The sequence below is a fragment of the Sitodiplosis mosellana genome, unplaced genomic scaffold (genome assembly GCF_009176505.1).
Source record: "Sitodiplosis mosellana isolate CC-2019 unplaced genomic scaffold, AAFC_SMos_1.0 Smas_scaffold_61, whole genome shotgun sequence".
NCBI classification, from domain to species: Eukaryota; Metazoa; Arthropoda; class Insecta; order Diptera; family Cecidomyiidae; genus Sitodiplosis; species Sitodiplosis mosellana.
Genome location: NW_022595303.1, coordinates 798,349 through 815,741, shown reverse-complemented (window position 1 = coordinate 815,741; position 17,393 = coordinate 798,349). Strand labels below are relative to the sequence as shown.

Sequence of the window (17,393 nt, the reverse complement as noted above, 5' to 3'; positions counted from 1 at the left end):
ACTTCAACTCCATCTTCTTTCTTCCTCTTCTTCCTATATGTCTCTTACTTTCCTCTTGAAGAATACTCTTGTCTTTTTCCCTTTTTATCTCTTTCTATCATTCACTCTTTTACCCTACAGCCGCTCTTCTGTCTCTCTTCTTCTGTCTCACTCTTCTGTTTCTGAAAGAGTAGAGTTTCTATTCAATTGGATGTGAATTCAGTCCCAATTCTCTCGACCTCACTCTTCACTCATGCTTTACCTTCGCTTATGTTCCATTCCATTCCATATTTTATCACACCGCACGGTGCTTAATGAGTCAGTCGACAGATCAACACAAGACACCGATATCATATTAGACCGACCGAACAATGCAAATGACATAAATATTTAACAACAAAAAAACTAAATTCATCGTATCAAAGAATTGAAATTGGTCGTTTGGATTTTGTTGACAGGCGATTTACTGTGTGGTAGATTCATCAAGCGATGAGAAGCCACATGTTGTTAGTGTGCTAATGAAGAAATTAGTGGAAATGAGAGAATTACAACCGAGCGACGAAAAAAATGGCATGCAAATGACTTTCCAAGGAGAAAGAGCGAGAGAAAAAGGGAGAAAAATCCATTATCAGTCATCTCATCAAGCCATCGCGAGAATTCCGAATTGTGCTCGTTTCAACTGTTTTACATAAAGACCTAATAAAAATGGAATGTTGTTGTTTTTTTTGCGCAAAAAAAAAAACAAATTTAATTTCGGTATCAAGAATAGAGACAGAGAGACGGAAGACACAATTCGATTAATTAAATCGACAATCACATGGGATGGGTCGGTTTCTGTCGAGCGAAAGCAATAAAAATTACTAAAATGTTATGTAAATGTGATTAATTTTGGTTGGATGCTGCGAAGAGAGAGAAACAGTCATACGGTTGTTTTTGGAAAACAACAAAATTTTGCGTGGAGTGACCGTGTGAGCGGGCGACGGTGAAACAAAAGACCAATTTTGTCATACAGATTTCCTAATGGAATGAGCCGCGAATGGGCTTCAAAAAAGCAACAAAAAATGGTCATCATTTCGCAGAAAATAGATTGTCATTAAAAATCCATTTTTTTCCTCTTTTCTCCAAATGACAAATTTAATGGAAATTTTCTAACGTATACTAGATTGATTCTAGCCCAAAAAAATACCAAATCAGTTCTTTTCTCATTCACGATAAGCATTGACCGTAACCGAAAAAACAAATCACTAGCCAACGTCATCAATTCCATTTCGACTTCTATTTTCACTTTGTTCCCTGCGCTCGTTTTGTTTTCCGTGTCTCGCTCGCTGCTTTTATTCAAATCAAGTTCCAATTCGCTTTTAATCACACAATTCCATGAGCGGTTTGCTGCTGCTGCTGTTGCTCTTCTTTCTGCCCGAACTGTGTCAATGACGAGCGACGCATTTCATTTAACGGAATCAGTTGTTGTCGGCGTGTATGTGTGCGTTTACTATTCACCGTGTACTGCTTCTGTCTCTTCACTACCCGAAAATACATTCTCATTCAATTTTCGGTGCGTAGCGGATTTTGTTTTCTCATGTCTCTGTGCATTGAAATTCCAAATTCTTAATGGACTTTTCATTCGAACAGTGATTTGGATTGAAAAGCGCCACTTTTCACTGCGATTTGATTAACAACAAATACTCTTGGGGTTTTTAATTGTATAAAAACTTTTTTTACACAAAATTCACAACAGAAACGTTACTTTTGCTAAAAATTCCCTTTTTTTTTCTTTCGATGATTAAAAAAAATATTTTTTTCCAGTTAAACAAACATTCGATGGACATTTTTGAGGATTTTATGCACGTTTGTTCGACTAAGTCACTTTTTCAACTTTGTTTCAATAAGAAACCAAAGTGCAGTTCATCAAAAAACGGCAGAAGTAACGAATTTATGTGAAATCGGACGAATTAAACTGTTGAATCATTAGGACAGTAGGGAATTGGAAACGTTAGAGCTTTAACTTTAATCATCATTTGATTGGTTATTTGAGAAATTTTCTGTGAAAATCACAGCGAATGGTTAATTTGTGAATTGCCTAATTCAAAAATCATCAAAATTTTCGATTTACATAATTCTAAAAATTGCCTAATTTTGACGAAAAACCGCAGTATTTTTCCCATTTATTTACTGTCGAATTTACATTCAATGGTGTTAAACTTTGAGTTGGTTTTTTTGTGTCATTCAATTTTGTTTCTTTCCAACATTTTAAGTTGTTTATTTTTCTCCAAATATTCCATATTCCAATCATTTAAAAAGCGCTGTATAGAATTCTCTTTCAATTTCTCACTTTCAATGTCAACATTTGAAACATGAATCAAACTGATACGGAATAAATTATTCGATTGTTTACAATTTTTCCACCGTATTCAATATCATTAATTTTATTTGAATACGTTGATTATTTCGCTAATCTCATTCAATATCGTTGATATTGTTCATTGTCAAACTTATCGTTGATTCCATCGAAACGGATGAAATAAGCGGTGTTTTGTTAGAACAAAACAGACATTGTCGCTAAAAATACACCTGTCAAAATTTGCATACACTTTGTGTATGTGTGTATGGCAAGTGATAAGTCGATGGCGACAACAGTGGCTGTTCGACATTCGTTAACGCATGAATTGCTAATCAAACATTAACACAGTGAATGATAGCACATGAGCTCAAGCAGTGAGTCATTGAAACTCGTTCGTTAGTTCAGGTCGACCGACAAAAAAAAAATACACACACAGACATATAATGAAGGCAAAACAGCAAAACAAATTCATCAGAATGGTAAAACAACAAAGAGGCGTGAAAAAAAAATTATTCCAACGAATCTTGAGAATGTCATTAAATTTTCAGGTGACATGGGTTTTCAATTTTACGGTATACAATCAATTGTACGGTTTTAAAATGTATGGAGGCAATTTTAAATGGAACTTTTGTGACGTACAAGTTTTCCGCATCGATAAATGAACATGAAAAACCTTTTTGTTTTAGGGAAATAAATCCTTTCGGTAGAAAATCTTCCTGAAATTCTAAATTTCTCTATCGAGAGATCCACTTCTTCTTTTTTAACCCAAAAATGTTACGAAAATTTAAAATAAACACTTGAATCATAAAAATGTTCATTAACAGTGCCTAAATTAGACTGTAGAATTGAATTCTGTGTATTTTTTTCTAAAAAAAATTTAATTGAAACAATCTTTTTTAAAGCTGCCAATTTTTTGGTGAAAAAATAATTATTTAGAAGGAAAATCTTTTTTTGCAATGAAAAACCTAAAATTGTCCTGTACCAAATTTGTTTTTACATCAGAAAAGTCCGAAAAAAAATCGCGATGCAAAAAAAAAAGAAAAATCCAAAGAATACGATGGAAAAATATAAAGAAATCCAACTTACTTTTAGCAGCAGCGAGTAAATCTTTGACTTCTTTGATAATCCGTTTGATTTGTGTGCTGGTTTTCTCCAATTCTTTTTCGTGTTTGTTGAGATTTTCGCGAAAATCCGGACTGTCGAGCAGACAGTCGGTGAATTCAAGCGCTTGCAAACCGGCCGTCACCATTGTGGACACTGTTTGTCTCATTCGTTAAATCGTTAAATAATTCGAATTGCAATTAAAGCAAAAAAAACGCACTTAAAACACACGCACGCACGCACACTTTCAACGAGAAAAAAGAAAAAATAGTGTTTTATTGTGGTTGTTTCGTCGACTTACGGCCACAAAATGCACATTTCCATGTGTGTTGCACAACTTCAGTGCGAAGCAATCGAACGAAAATAATAAAACAAATGGCTGATAAGACACAAACGAAATGTTAGCCGCGATTGATTCGCCTACTGCACGATTTGTATCGACGCGAAAATTTTCTATTAGCAAAACAAGAAAACAAACAAAAAAAAGACGTTCTTAACACACTTTAAAGCATTCGCTTTTTAGCACTTCTTCTTCGTGAAAAAGATATTTGTTGTTGTTATTTCACACACACACACACACGATCGTAACGGATGTCGTTGTTGTTAGTGTGTTTGTTTTTTCTCTCGTTTATTTCACTCGTTGGTGATATCACATTTATGGTGATTCAATGGTTTCTCTTTCATTTGCATGAAAACCAGCAGCTGCATCGAACCTGGGGCTGTTGCTGTCGATTGCGTGATGAGATGCTGCGTAAAATGGCTGTGAAAAAGATGAAGAAGAATAAAATTGTACAAAACAACAAAAAAAAACAATCATTTAATCGATTTATTATCGAATGGGTTGGAAAAAATATATCTTTGGCATGGCTACGGTGGTGGCGGTGGTGGTGGCCAGCTGGAATAGACACACGGCCTGATAAACGATCGTAAAATGTTTATTAAGTGTATGTGTGTGTGTGTGTCTTCGGCAGCAATTTTCACATAGTAAATGTTGCAGTCAGTGTGGCGTTTTATCGCGGTCATCACTCAAGACAAGCGAAACAGAAACAAAAGATGAAACTCCCTCTCGATCGCATCTCGCTCTCCCGCGCTTCATCACACTGGCGATTATTGCCGCGTTGCAAGAGATATTGCGTGAATGAAAACCGGGAATTTATTATTTATTTCGCTGGCGATCGTGCTATCCATGTCTAGGCTGGCTGCATGTTGTTGTTGCTTTTTTTTGCCGAATGCAAACAAATTGCGGTTTAATTGCAAAACGCACGGCTCTTGAGAGAACAAAATATTTCCATTTTTAGTTAATTTTAAGCGGATTTCTCTGCTTTTTTGGCCGCTTCTATCTCGTTTTTATGCCATTTTTGGACTTTTTCAGGCTTTTTCTCTCTCACTATCTCTCTCGCCTTTTCTCTCTATCTTTCTTCCTATCTGTGTCACTCTGACTCTTTCTCTTGATTCCTCGCTGCCTCTATGCTTCTCTATCCCATCGTATCTTCGCCTCCTTCTCTCTCATTCCCTCTTGTCTCACTCTCTCTCAAAATCACCATTTACATCACCCCGAAACCAGAAACGCGCACGATACACAATCAAAACATGGTTTGTATTTTTTCACGTTCTTCGTTCGACTCAACTTCTAAGCTTGGTACACACACGGAGATGACGGAGAGAAGAAGATGAGAAAAAAATTGCTGTTTTGGTTCTTTTTTTTCCCACAATATTCGTTATGTATCATCGTTCGTATCGAGCACACGCACCTTCAAGAGCCAGCTCACAGACACGCACTTTTTCTTCTCCAATGTTATGAATCATCACGATCCAATGAAAGAATGTTTGGTGTATGGAAGAAAAACACGATAGAGAGATAAAAGAAGAAAGAAAAAATCTCAGCCCAACGATTTCGATGCTTTGAAATTGATCGGCGAAGATTTTTTGCGCGCAGAGCGATCGTTCAGTCGGAGCAGATCATGGCAAGAAAAAAAAAATGTGCCAATTTTTGTTAAAAGCCATTACGTTTGAGTCCAGCGCCAGTGTACTGCTGGCCCAGCACATACAATCACCATTTTTTCAATGCCAAAAAATATAAATTTCAACTCACAAAACTGATAACACACAATTCGACCTTTCAACATTCAGACTTACACAAACGCTCGCTTACTGCTTTACTTGCCTCTAACACGAATCGCACTTAGTACACGATGCCTTCAACTGACCGAACACTGGACTTTTTATGCGAAACTGCACAGTGACCGTCATTATCAACAGCAATACGAAAAACTTTTGCAACCACCAAACAATTCGGTCAACAGTTTTAATGCTCACTGACGTTGGGTTTTCTTCACGTTTCTTTCGATTAAATTTCGTTTAGTTCACGATTTTAAATAGTGGCTTTGGCTTCACAATTTTAAGTTTTAGGCCCACAATTACAATTTTTGGACCAACAATTTCAAGTTTTGGGTCAACAATCTCAACTTTGGACTTGGAATTTTATTTTGAGCCCGTGGCTTGAATTCTGAGTTCACAAATTTCGTTCACTTTAGCAATTTTATCGTAAACTTGTGCAAAATTTCGGCGAATTGCGTAATTTTGAAGCAATCTCTGTGCGCGTCAATTATCAAATCACCAAGCAAATTATCAAATCTCAAAATAAATACTCGGTTGTATTCATATTCCGTATGATGTAAAGCCGAAAAATTCGTTCCGTATTCAGATGATGTAAACAGAAGAAGAACAAAAATGTTGTGTTGAAATCAGATAAACACAGTATTTAAATGACACAATCACATACACACACACACATATTCACATTGGATTGAAATGCCGAAAGAACTGGATTCGGCAGACAAATGTGCGTCGATGAAGCAAAAACACAATGCGCAAATGGATTAAGGTCCAGAACAAAGGTCCATCCAAAAAATATCGGATGGGAATCGTGCACACGCAATAATTTTTCAAACAAAACCACAGACAATAATTTCACAAGACTGTTTATTCATTCCCGAATGCACGCAATGGTTTTAACTACCTTCGTTTCTTTCTAATCGGTTTCTAAATGTTTTTTCTTGTTTTATTTTTTGACACGAAAATCGTTTTGGTTTCTTTGAAATTTGCACAAATAGTCTTAGCTGGCTGGTTTTCAGCCAAACACAATCACTTGAATCGACAAAATCACTGGTGACTGTGTTGTCAATCGCATTGATCTGTCACCGGGGGGATCATACACAGTGAACAAAAAGTGTTTTTTTTTTCAATCCATTTGCCGATAAATAGTTCGATTATCACAAAATCCATACGTTGACTATTGATTTAATGCACAATTTTTTCAATGTAGCCACAAAACATCCAACAAATGAATGCAAATTTTCTGTTTTCTGTTGACTTTTTGACACAAGATCCCGTCGTTGGATTTGTTTTTATGTTGTTGTGTGTTTTTTTTTCCTCTTCTTCGGTCGTTCGGTTTATTTTCAACACGCAACCGTTCTGAAATGACTGTCGATGAATAACTGCCAGCTATACGAACGACGAAGCGCACGTATACTTAGTTCTCTTCAATTCGGCTCATGTTTTTTTTTTTCGTCTCTTCAGGCATACATATTCAAGAGAGTGTGTTTCATACACATTCAAAGCCCATGCTATGATGGTGTGTAGTTGTGAGAGAGAGATTTCACAATCCGACAACAGTTGCAAACACTGTGCGCAACCATTTCAACATGCTTCTTTTGCTGCTTTGCTTCTTGTTTTTTTCCTGAATTCTCTCTCTCTCTCTCTATCTCTATCGTGCTTTGTGAAAGAGCCCATACACATATAGCTGCACAACAGCGACGATGTGATAATAATGCGATGGAATTCAAGTACCCATGAACTAACCGATCAAAGAGGAATAAAAACTATTCAAACAATATACGTGTAGTGGTGTACGTATGTGTGCTATGACTGTGCCTGTGCATGTTTATGGCGCAAAAGAGATGCAACGAAACATTTTGGAAGACAACACTTCAAGCACAGCAGCTGCGTTGAGTGTCGGAACGGGACAAACAACACGACACAGATTGACTACCTGTTGAATAATGATGTTGACTCTCGACACCAACGGCGCTACAGACAAGGGCTTTTGAGAAACCAAACAGAGTGATTCGATAAGTCAGTCATAGATGGCACATGAATTGACCTTGAAAATATGTACAATGATTTCGATTCACATAGATTTTCAAAGCATTGATCATAAATATGCTGGTTTTTATGCAAATCTAAAGGACAAATGAGAGCATTGGGTTCTAAAACATGATGGACATTTGTATAAATCGATACAAATGAGAGGAATTCAATTGGTCAGTCATTGAAAATGGGGAGAAAAATATCAATCAAACTGATTTATGCGAGATATTTCATCAACGATTCGAACAATTTGGATGATTCTACACCGGATTTGCATGAAAATATACGAAAAAAGACGGAAAAATTTAAGAAGTTAATACAAAACTCGATGGAATTTGGATGAAAATTCAACATTTTTGGTAAAAATTTAAGAGATTTGTGTTGAAAATGGCAATTTTTGGCTGAAAAATAACAAATTCTGATTCAAAATAGCAAAATTTGATTGAAAAATGTCAAATTTTCACTGAAAACTGACCAATTTTGATTAAAATATGGCAAATTCTGGCTAAAAATGCTAATTATTGGTACAAAATGTAGGACATTCTCATTAAATACAGGCAAAATTGATCCAAATTAACAAAAAATCGTAAGAAAATGAAGAAATTCTAACGAAAATTGATACATTTTGAATGAAAATTGAAGTTTCTTGGTAAAATTGCACGAGATAACTCCGAAAACAATGTAAATGTTCGGTTGAAAATGGATTTTTTTCTATTTAAAATTGCAGTTCGAGGCTGAGAAAAGAGCAAAGTTCAACAAAAAAAAAACAAAAAACCGTCGAAAAAAATGTAATAAAAAACGAAAAAGAAAAGGAGAGCGGCAAAAGACCATAAAGTAATAAACATAGAATGATAGTTTGAAACTGACAGTTCAATTTGCTCTCAATGAGAACGAAAATCACGAGGAAGAACATCGAAAAATGACCACTGAAAAATTTAAACCCATCAATTGAATGATTCGCAGGAAAAAAACATTTGGATTAAAAAATATGAATCCAATGCATATTTTCCCTCAAAATGATTTTCATTGCATAATTGTTTCTAATATCGATCAATCTCCCAAATTCGATTGGTTTAACACAAAAACTGTTGTCTATTGTATTGTCGCAATGTCACCTCACATTGCGTCGGAAAGCTTTGTATGGCCGAAAACATCGCAAATAAGTGTAAAAAGGCCGTATGGTGTCGCTGCTAGTATAAATGTGGCCTATACTATGTGAATCAAACACAGACGAACGGCAATTGTCTCTGAGACGCCATACCGGTTGCAGTGTTTTGTTATATTGTGCGATACAAAAATCGTTCTAAATTTTGTTATTACAAAGCGTATTCCAGCGAAAAGGTTGCTGTTAAAAAGCTGAGTAAGTAAATCATTTTGTAAAAATAAAATCCAAAAAAATCCACAACCGAATTGATTGAAATCATGGAGCGAAAAAAAAAAATTCGTGGAAAAAAGAATCATTCGCATTTTGTTGTTGTTGGTTTGTGTGTATTTCGAGCGCCTTTTTTTGCTTGAGCCTGTGTTGCGTGATTTTTATGGCATTCAAACGACGCACACACGTACACAGCGGCCCATCACGCTGTCACTAACTCCAAGTTACAGTGTATAAACGCGCGCGCATAATTTGTCTTAGTGTTTGTGTGTCGAATTTAGTTGTTTGTGTGCGGATTTTTTTTAATGGCTGCAACACAGCATTCTTAAGCATTCAGTCGTTCACTGTGTACCGACTTTTTCAACGAGTTAAAATAAAATTTCAGCAATCACAACAAACACACAAAATTGACAAGCCTAATTCTAATCGCAGTAAACGTGCGCTCCAATACGAAATCAAATTTTTCGGTCGCAAACAACAACAACATCGAAATAAATCCAGTGCGTGTGATTCTATTCTCGCTAAAAAAAATTTTTTTTTGCTTGACACGGCTTTTTTGCTCAGTCTCTTGGTTAGTGCGACATTGTCTAATTCACACTTTTTTTTTTGCACATTCTACAGATACATCGTTTATACACCAGCAGTGTAAACTGAATTATTACGATACAAAACGGTAAAAAAAAATCCAATCCAAGAAAAATGTCGAAAAGTGATGCCACCGAAGAAGAATTCTCAGTCGAAAAAGTACTGAACCGACGCGTTCGTAATGGCAAAGTAAGTTTTTTTTCTGTTTTTTTTTTATTCTCCTTTTCTCTCTTTCTTTCTCACCTTTTTTCGGTTCTTCTCGGTAGTTCGGTTGCATTTTTTGTTGTTTTTTTTTTCTTTTTGCTCGTCGGAATGACAATCGTAAGAAAAGTACAGTTTACATCTGTGTTAGAAGCCACTGGTCGTTGCTGTCAGTGATGAGGTTAGATTGTGACGACACAACCAAATCATACAATACCAATGAAAATGGCAATCCGTATTTTTAGACCAATGTTTACACAAACGTTTTGCCGAATTTTATCTGCACATTAAATTCAATTACATGTTTTCCGTTCAGTCACACTTTAGCTCACGCTTTTGACAGATCTTGGCTACAGCGATATGGACGATAAACACTTTGTTTTACATAAATTGTTTATACAAAATGAAAAGTGTTTACACAAAGTGGGCTTTGGTCACATGCATCTTGATAATAATTATAACATTGTTCGCGTCGAACAGCTTCACATTATGTTGAGTTCAGAATTTGCATTGCAAATTTTGTATACAGCACACAGCCGATGACAGTCTGTGTCTGTGACGAACGCAGTTTTTTTAGACAGTTTTGGTGACAACAATGTGCTTTTCACTTTCGTTGACGATTTTTTTGTTTCATGACTATCTTTTGTTGATCGCCGATTCTTTTTCATTTTTTTTCTCCAATTTTATGACTTTTTTCCTTTTTGTTATCTTTCTCGTTACGGCTTAGTTTTCTCTGTTCTTCCATTTTTTTTCATCGCTTCGGCTTGCTGGACCAATGACGCTTTTCTTATTTTAACGCAGTAGGTTTGACAATTGATGTGCCTGAGCAGTTTTCAGAGTGAATATTCATTCTATCAAAAAATAATGCATTTTTTGTAGTTTTTTTCGATCCCATTCTATTTTGTTCGTTTCATGGTCATCGACCAGGTCATGGTTTCATCATTTTATTAGTTCTTGGTGACTGGACGAAATTTAGATTTTTACTGCTACTTCAACTAATGCAATTTGTCTGCCCTTTTGATGAACAGTTACAATTGTGTTGTTTGTTCCGAAGCAAAAAAGCAATTATTCATGAAAAAAATTATAATTTTGTAGCTCTTTCAAATGAAAATTAGACATCTTTGGTTAGTTTGGTTTTGAGTTTATACATTTTTATAAAGAAAATTCGAATTTTTCAACAAAAAACAATACTGTGGCTCTTCCATTGAAAATTTCCAATTCTTTTTTCTCTCAAGAGAAGCTTTCAATCAAAATAATTTTCGATCAAAATATGAATTTTCAATTGGAAGAAGAGCTGTGTCATTATGCCAACTAAACACAAATGTTTATTTCATGACTTTTCTCCCAGGTTGAATACTACCTTAAATGGAAAGGGTACAGTTCGGATGACAACACATGGGAACCAGAGGAGAATTTGGATTGCCCAGACTTAATTTCAGCGTTCGAAGAGAACCGCACCAAAAAAGAATCGGAAAAACGTAATGGTAAGCATCCCGTTATTAAAACAAAACGCACAGCACTGGTGTGTTTGTGTGAGAAATATATTCTAGATTTGAAGTGGTGATTTGAGGTGATAGCATGAGGCTTTTGTCTTGATGCAAATCCGTTATTGCTTTTTATGTGTCAACAATTTGAGTTAGGGAAAATATGTTTTGTTCAGGGAAAGACGACAATTCGTCTTCGAATGTTTTTTAGACAATTGAACAGTCAAAAAAAGAGAGAAAAAGTAAAAAAAAAGAAAAAATTAGAAGAAAAAGAAAGCAAAGAGTAAATAGAGTAAAGAAAAAAACTACATAAAAAATTGAAACATGAATAAAAACGGAATAAAATCAAATATTTTAAAAACCCCATTTGATTCAGTGTAAAGAAAAAAAAACTTAACTACCCAAAATACTAAACAAATCAAACAATTGACTTATTCTAGGCTCGATTACCGCAGGTAAAGATGACAAAAAGCGAAAAGGTTCGAGTCCGATACCGACAGACAAATCGCAATCAGCGAAGAAGAAAACGCCCGAAGAAAAGAAGGTGACTGGTTTCGATCGTGGCTTAGAGCCGGAAAAAATTCTAGGTAAGTCGAAATGGTGAATAGTTTGAATCTCTTTGGAATAGTTTGTTTTGCAATTTAAACTAATTTTAAAGAAATAACCTATACAAAAAACAAGTGTTGAGATTTTCTTTGGAATTCTTCTTTTTTTGATGATGTTAATTAAAACTGGCACGGTCACCGTGTTCCACTGTGTCGATCTTAATTCAAACGGCGACAATTTTGAAACATTGCTCAATGTCAATTTTCCACTGATTTTCAACCGTTTCATACTGCTTTGCATTGCTTTAGTGACCGAAATGGTCAATCTAGACCAAAAAAGTCGATCAATGCCATAAAGGCTGATCAAAGCCAAAAAAGTGTGCATCATGAATAATTCAAAAATTCCAATCCTCCCCTCAACAGGTGCTACTGATAGCAGCGGTCAATTGATGTTCCTCATGAAGTGGAAGGACACCGATGAGGCGGATTTGGTCCCATCGACGCAAGCCAATTTGAAATGCCCGCAAATCGTCATCAAGTTTTACGAGGAAAGATTGACCTGGCATCAAAGTTCATCGGATGCGGCTGACGCCTAAATTCATCGCCAAACATCCGCCACCACCGAAACCTTTTGAATAAGCCGAAAAACAACCATTGTTTAACACACACACGAACAAACACACCGCTAAAAATGAAGTGCAGCGGTACAATCGATATTCCCACTTCTTTCTCATTTCAAAATATGCATTTCGACGAAACAGAAAAACGAAAACAAACTCAATTGTTTTAAAACATTTTTTTTTATTAAGCAAAACAAACAAACAAACAAAAGAAAGAAATGCAATGTTTCAGCTAAAGAATAAAACGACAGGCTCAGCCATAGCGCGCTCGCAAAAAAAACATCATCAAAACAAACAAAAAAATTTGACAATTTTCAACATTTATCTCAAATTTTTACAAAATTCTTTTTTTCTCTGATTAAATTACAATTTTTTTTGTTCCGACAAAGGAAAAACGAATGTGAAAATAAAAATGAAAGCTAAACAAATGAAAAAAAAAACAGCACTTCCAAAACAAAACAAAACAAAAATCTTATTGAAAGAACATTCAACACATTTTTTTTATTGAAGTAACTTTTCCGTTTGCTTCATATAAATTTCCTTTTTCTTAAAGCGTTCTTTCCACACTTTTGGTTGGCAAATTAAACATGTAGACTAAATTTAAGATGAAATAAAGCGATTATAAGTGAAAAATACCAGAATAAACACAGCAGTTTGTCTTTTAATTGAACGAGTATTTTATTAGGTGGACTATGTTACAACACGATGCCAAGGCTATTGCCTTTCTCTTTGATACTATTCTCTAAACTCAATAAATAACGAAGAACAATTAGCTGTTCCTTAGCCTCTGCCAAATTGTTGGCCGACAACGATATTTCCAGTTTGTCGATGCAAATTTGACAGTCTTTTTGCACGGCTGTCAACAGTCGCAGTAGATCGCTCTCGGTTTTGGCCGCATCAACCTGTGAGATGTGAAAGAGAAATTTTTTGGTTAGGTATTGAGAAAAAGATGCAATAGAGAAATGTGATTGAGGCATGAACAATATATTAGCATTGTCTAGCACAACATTGGCTTAGTATTGTCTAGCACAAAGGTAGGAATCAAACTAAGACCAGAATCTGGTCATCTGATTTCAATTACGATCGGCAAACAATCGATTGTATCAGCAGAGACAATCAAGAAGAAAGAAGAATTTCGATCAAGAAGAAAGATTTTTATTCAATTTCAATTCTTATCAAATTCAGTCAATAAAAAGCCATCTGACTAAATGAGATGGCAGACAAGCCAGCGACTGAACAGAGGAAAAGAGAAATCACAGGAAATTTCGGAATAATTCCTCAAAAGCTTTGGAAACAGCGAAAAAAATCAATACAATTCTGCTCACCTCTTCATTCCGTTCCATCATTTCCATGAGAAACTCTGAGTTGGCGGCCGTGTTGCCTTCGGGGATTTGAACGTTGTACGATTTTAGTAAGTATTCGGCTCGTTGAATGGGCGACAACAGTATTTTGTAGGCTTTATTGACCAGTGAGCTCCATTCGGCTGACAAGTTTTGCTCCTTCTCTGAACTGAAAAAGTGACAGTTTTAGTTTCTTGGGTTCATTTTGATAAAACCTATTGAAATTTTGATTAATTTAAACGAAGTTGAATGAAATTTGGACGTTAATTTAGGGAATTTCCAAAAATGGACAGATAGTTTTGAAAATTGAATTGGAAAATAATTGAAAATCATGAAAATTATAGAAGATTATGAAGAACAATAGCAATAATTGCCCCAATTGGTCGATCGGCACAACTGGAGAGCAAATTTTGGTCATTAGAACTGCATCAACGCCTGATTCAGTCAACGTGCCTCACCTATTGCTGAATTTGTCCGGGTGTAGCACGTTCTGAATCTGTCGAAATTGGTGGGTCAGTGTTTTGGTGTCAATATCAAATCTCTTATCCACCCTCAGCAGTTGGAAATTATCCTGAAAAATACAAAATCATCGTCATTCCATCATCACCAATCGGCTTCAATTGAACACATACCACATCGTCTGGCAGTTCAAGTAGACTTTGACATTTGGTACATTTGAATTGGATGCCAGCCGACGAATTTTCATTGCCGCATTGCCAACACTTGATCAATCCCGACGCATAGCTTGCTATTGTTCGAATCAATACTGATTTGCCCAATTCGTTCGTCTGGTGGTCGGCATTCGCGCCAAAAACTCCTATCCTAAACACAGCCAATCGTTTGAGGTTATGTAACATCCTATGGATTTGTTTTGTTTACTAGAATTCACTATTTCAACGAGTCGGTCAGTGGTTTGAAACCAAAAATTACATCTATACTATCACTTTGGATTTGTTTTCGAAACAGAGCCAATGATAACGACTCTGCAGGGACTTTTGGTCACGGGAAATTTATTTTATTCGTCGATTTTCATTCTTTTGTTATTGTCGGGGAATTTGCTTATAAACGTCAGATTCTATTTATGTTTCGCTGTGGTGGTTTTGTTGACAGCTCTTTTTACGCACGAAATTTGAATGAGAACTGAGACATAGGGCAAGCTGGTGGAGATTTTTTTTCTGAAATAATAACATGTTTTTTGTATTTTTTTATTCTTTATTTATTTGAAGAAGAAAAGAAGTTATTAGGAAAAATTGGATTATTACAAAAAATGATATTTCATCATTTATTTGCTCTGAAAAGAACATTTTCTTAAAACAAATTATTAACTGAACACAATTTATTCAAATGTCTGACATTGTAAACCAAATTCACGAAATTTCTTTAAAAACTAATTTTGAAACAACATCACGAAAATTAACATAAATATTATTCTCAAAATCAATGCTGATACCATTTTTCAATTTATACGCCCCAATGTAAAATTGTGCGATACTGTAAGAAAAATTGCACGTCATAATTTCATAATAACCTCCATCTTCGATTGCAACTGGTTCAGACAGAACAATGTGAATTTCGTCATCCCTTGTTGAAGTGAATTCTTGAAAATCAAACAAATCCGTTTTAACTCCGCTATTAATGTTTCTACGCCTAATTTTGTATCGTAGCACTTTTTCACCTTTATTTGATTGCTCCAGTTTGATATAAAAATCAGTTAGTAGAAGTTTTTTTCTTTTAAAGGAATTGTCAAAACTAATAGAGAATCTAGTAACACACATGGCGTGCGGTGACACATGTATTTTACTACGAAAGTACCATTTACGATCACATATCACTATGCCCTTCTCCTTTATACCTGTTGGTGAATCTTTATTCGACGCTGACTTCGTAACAGAAGTTTCATTCGCAACAATCTGTTGAATAGTATTTTCAAGCTCATCTCCACTGAAGAAACCCTTATATGTGGTGATATGCTGAGTAAATTGTTTGATGGTTAGCTTATGAAACGGGATTTGATTGAAGAATTTGCCAAGTTGATTCCGCAAATTTATCGAATTTGCTTCCCGATCATTTCTCTCACAATCGGCCTTGGCCCATTCCATGCAGCCGAATACTATTTCCGAGGCACAACATTTCATCGAAACTAATTCCAGTATTTTGGCCATTGTTTTGTGATCACACTCGAGGAAACTATCCGATTTAATTACTTCTGAGGGATTTTCTTTGATTTTCTGCTCACAAAATGACATCAGATCTTTTTGTTCAAGAAAACTGGCGACCGCGTAGCCCCAGCACACATCATTATTGGTCAATGTGTTCTGTAGAATGATCTCGCATATTTTCAATCCTTGGTCCACTTCGTACTTTTTACACAGATTCATCACATCGGCGATGTTCTTGGATGTTAATCGAACTGTGCCCATGTAGAAGAATTGTAAAAACTCTTTGAACACCTCGGCCGATGCATCGACAATCGGAATATCGCCCGTCTCCGGCAACGAACCATAGAACATCGTATCAAACACAGGACTCAGAACGGATAAAATGTTCTTATGTGCTGGCACTCTTTCCGGGTGTTTGGTGCCTTTACCAAATCCAAAGTGAACGTCGGCTGTTCTTGAATTCAAATACAATTTTTCGTTCAATTCACGGGCTGATTCATTTTCATGCTCCAACACTCTTCCCTCCATTTTAGGTGATTTGAAACTTTGAACTGATTGCAATTTGAAAAATATTGATCAATCTGGAAATAGAACAGATCGCAAACTTTATAGAATGATAATTTTTCGTCAAATCAAATGAAATATATACATACACAAAAGAGGATGTTCTTTGTTTTCTTCACAATGAATTCATTCGCCAAATAGTTTTCGCTCGAAAAAATATGGACTATGTTTAACACGAACGATTTTTTTATTTGTTAATATATGTTTTTTGCTGGACACCAGGATGAAAACTGATCGGTTTTGTCAGAAATAGTTCTTATTTTGATTGTTATAAATGAACTGAACAAAATGAAAACACAAAGCTATCTGTCGACAGATCGTTAGGAATTGATGAGTTGCTAATGAAGTTATACTTTAAATGTTTGACATGTGTTCCAGTTCAAGAGTATGTGAAATATGAATGCGATGAAACGCAGTTTCAGTTGTATTTTGCTTTGCGCCGTATGTAAAGTGAGCTTCATACCAAAGTACTTAACCTTAGATGCACAGTGCATCATGCACTGACAATACTTAACCTTAGATGCACACATCAACATTACCATGGATATCAATACACGATATCTCACACATATTTCAATACAATTTGATAAGCGTTTGTTCGTTACAGCTGAAATACAAAATATCCGTTCATATGTGGACTTTGCAATATGTCAAATATAATGGATTTTCAGATTCTGAGTTCTTAGAAACAATACAAAAATTTATCGTATGCCACAACATTCTCTCTAGGATCATGTATTTCGTAATGAATGAATTTCCTTTTATTTTTAAAAAAATTCGGTAGAAAAACGTCGTATTTTTGTGTATGAAACCTGAATCTGAATATTTGGACCGATTATTTTAGATTGAACTTGAATGGTCATTATGATAGCAAAAATCTTTGGCGTAAAGCTAAGTACACAGTTCCTCGTGAAATGAAAAAATTTCTCCGGTGAAATTTTCACCAGTGATCTTTG

General features: G+C 35.4%; 3 protein-coding genes across 7 annotated transcripts in view; 1 reads left to right on the top strand and 2 right to left on the bottom strand.

Annotated features, from left to right (window-relative positions):
• Positions 1 to 7,415, bottom strand: part of LOC129570595 (rho GTPase-activating protein Graf) — a 127,215-nt gene extending 119,800 nt beyond the window's left edge. Inside the window, exons 1-2 of one of the 2 annotated variants that reach the window (XM_055450264.1) lie at positions 5,555 to 7,415; positions 3,404 to 4,178 (exon numbers count right to left, since the gene is read on the bottom strand). In XM_055450264.1, coding sequence (XP_055306239.1) covers positions 3,404 to 3,587 — 184 coding nt within the window. In that variant the 5' untranslated portion in view covers positions 3,588 to 4,178; positions 5,555 to 7,415. The remainder of the gene's footprint in view (positions 1 to 3,403; positions 4,179 to 5,554) is intronic. The other variant, XM_055450265.1, reaches the window with a different exon arrangement.
• Positions 7,416 to 8,788: 1,373 nt separating this feature from the next.
• LOC129570565 (chromobox protein homolog 1-like) lies at positions 8,789 to 13,023 on the top strand. 4 transcript variants are annotated; one of them, XM_055450227.1, is made up of 5 exons: positions 8,789 to 8,927; positions 9,561 to 9,713; positions 11,074 to 11,209; positions 11,665 to 11,796; positions 12,178 to 13,023. In XM_055450227.1, exons 2-5 carry the CDS (start codon positions 9,639 to 9,641, stop codon positions 12,348 to 12,350), a joined length of 516 nt encoding a protein of 171 aa, XP_055306202.1. In that variant the 5' UTR covers positions 8,789 to 8,927; positions 9,561 to 9,638; the 3' UTR covers positions 12,351 to 13,023. The 4 variants fall into 4 exon arrangements, with proteins under 4 accessions (XP_055306202.1, XP_055306200.1, XP_055306199.1 ...); XM_055450225.1 differs by having other exon boundaries at positions 11,650 to 11,796; XM_055450224.1 differs by lacking the exon at positions 8,789 to 8,927 and adding an exon at positions 9,232 to 9,439 and having other exon boundaries at positions 11,650 to 11,796.
• A 4-nt stretch (positions 13,024 to 13,027) lies between these two features.
• LOC129570564 (iron-sulfur cluster co-chaperone protein HscB) lies at positions 13,028 to 14,773 on the bottom strand. The gene is made up of 4 exons (XM_055450223.1): positions 14,347 to 14,773; positions 14,173 to 14,285; positions 13,700 to 13,883; positions 13,028 to 13,276 (listed from the first exon to the last, which is right to left on the bottom strand). Exons 1-4 carry the CDS (start codon positions 14,569 to 14,571, stop codon positions 13,070 to 13,072), a joined length of 729 nt encoding a protein of 242 aa, XP_055306198.1. The 5' UTR covers positions 14,572 to 14,773; the 3' UTR covers positions 13,028 to 13,069.
• Positions 14,774 to 17,393: the final 2,620 nt, after the last annotated feature.

Coding starts and splice junctions, on each gene's coding strand:
- LOC129570565 (XM_055450225.1), top strand. CDS start 9,639: ATGTCGAAAAGTGATGCCACCGAAGAAGAATTCTCAGTCGAAAAAGTA. Junction 11,210..11,649: donor AGAATCGGAAAAACGTAATG/GTAAGCATCCCG, acceptor GACTTATTCTAG/GCTCGATTACCGCAGGTAAA. Junction 11,797..12,177: donor AGAGCCGGAAAAAATTCTAG/GTAAGTCGAAAT, acceptor TCCCCTCAACAG/GTGCTACTGATAGCAGCGGT.
- LOC129570564 (XM_055450223.1), bottom strand. CDS start 14,571: ATGTTACATAACCTCAAACGATTGGCTGTGTTTAGGATAGGAGTTTTT. Junction 13,884..14,172: donor CCGGACAAATTCAGCAATAG/GTGAGGCACGTT, acceptor TCACTTTTTCAG/TTCAGAGAAGGAGCAAAACT. Junction 13,277..13,699: donor TGATGGAACGGAATGAAGAG/GTGAGCAGAATT, acceptor CACATCTCACAG/GTTGATGCGGCCAAAACCGA.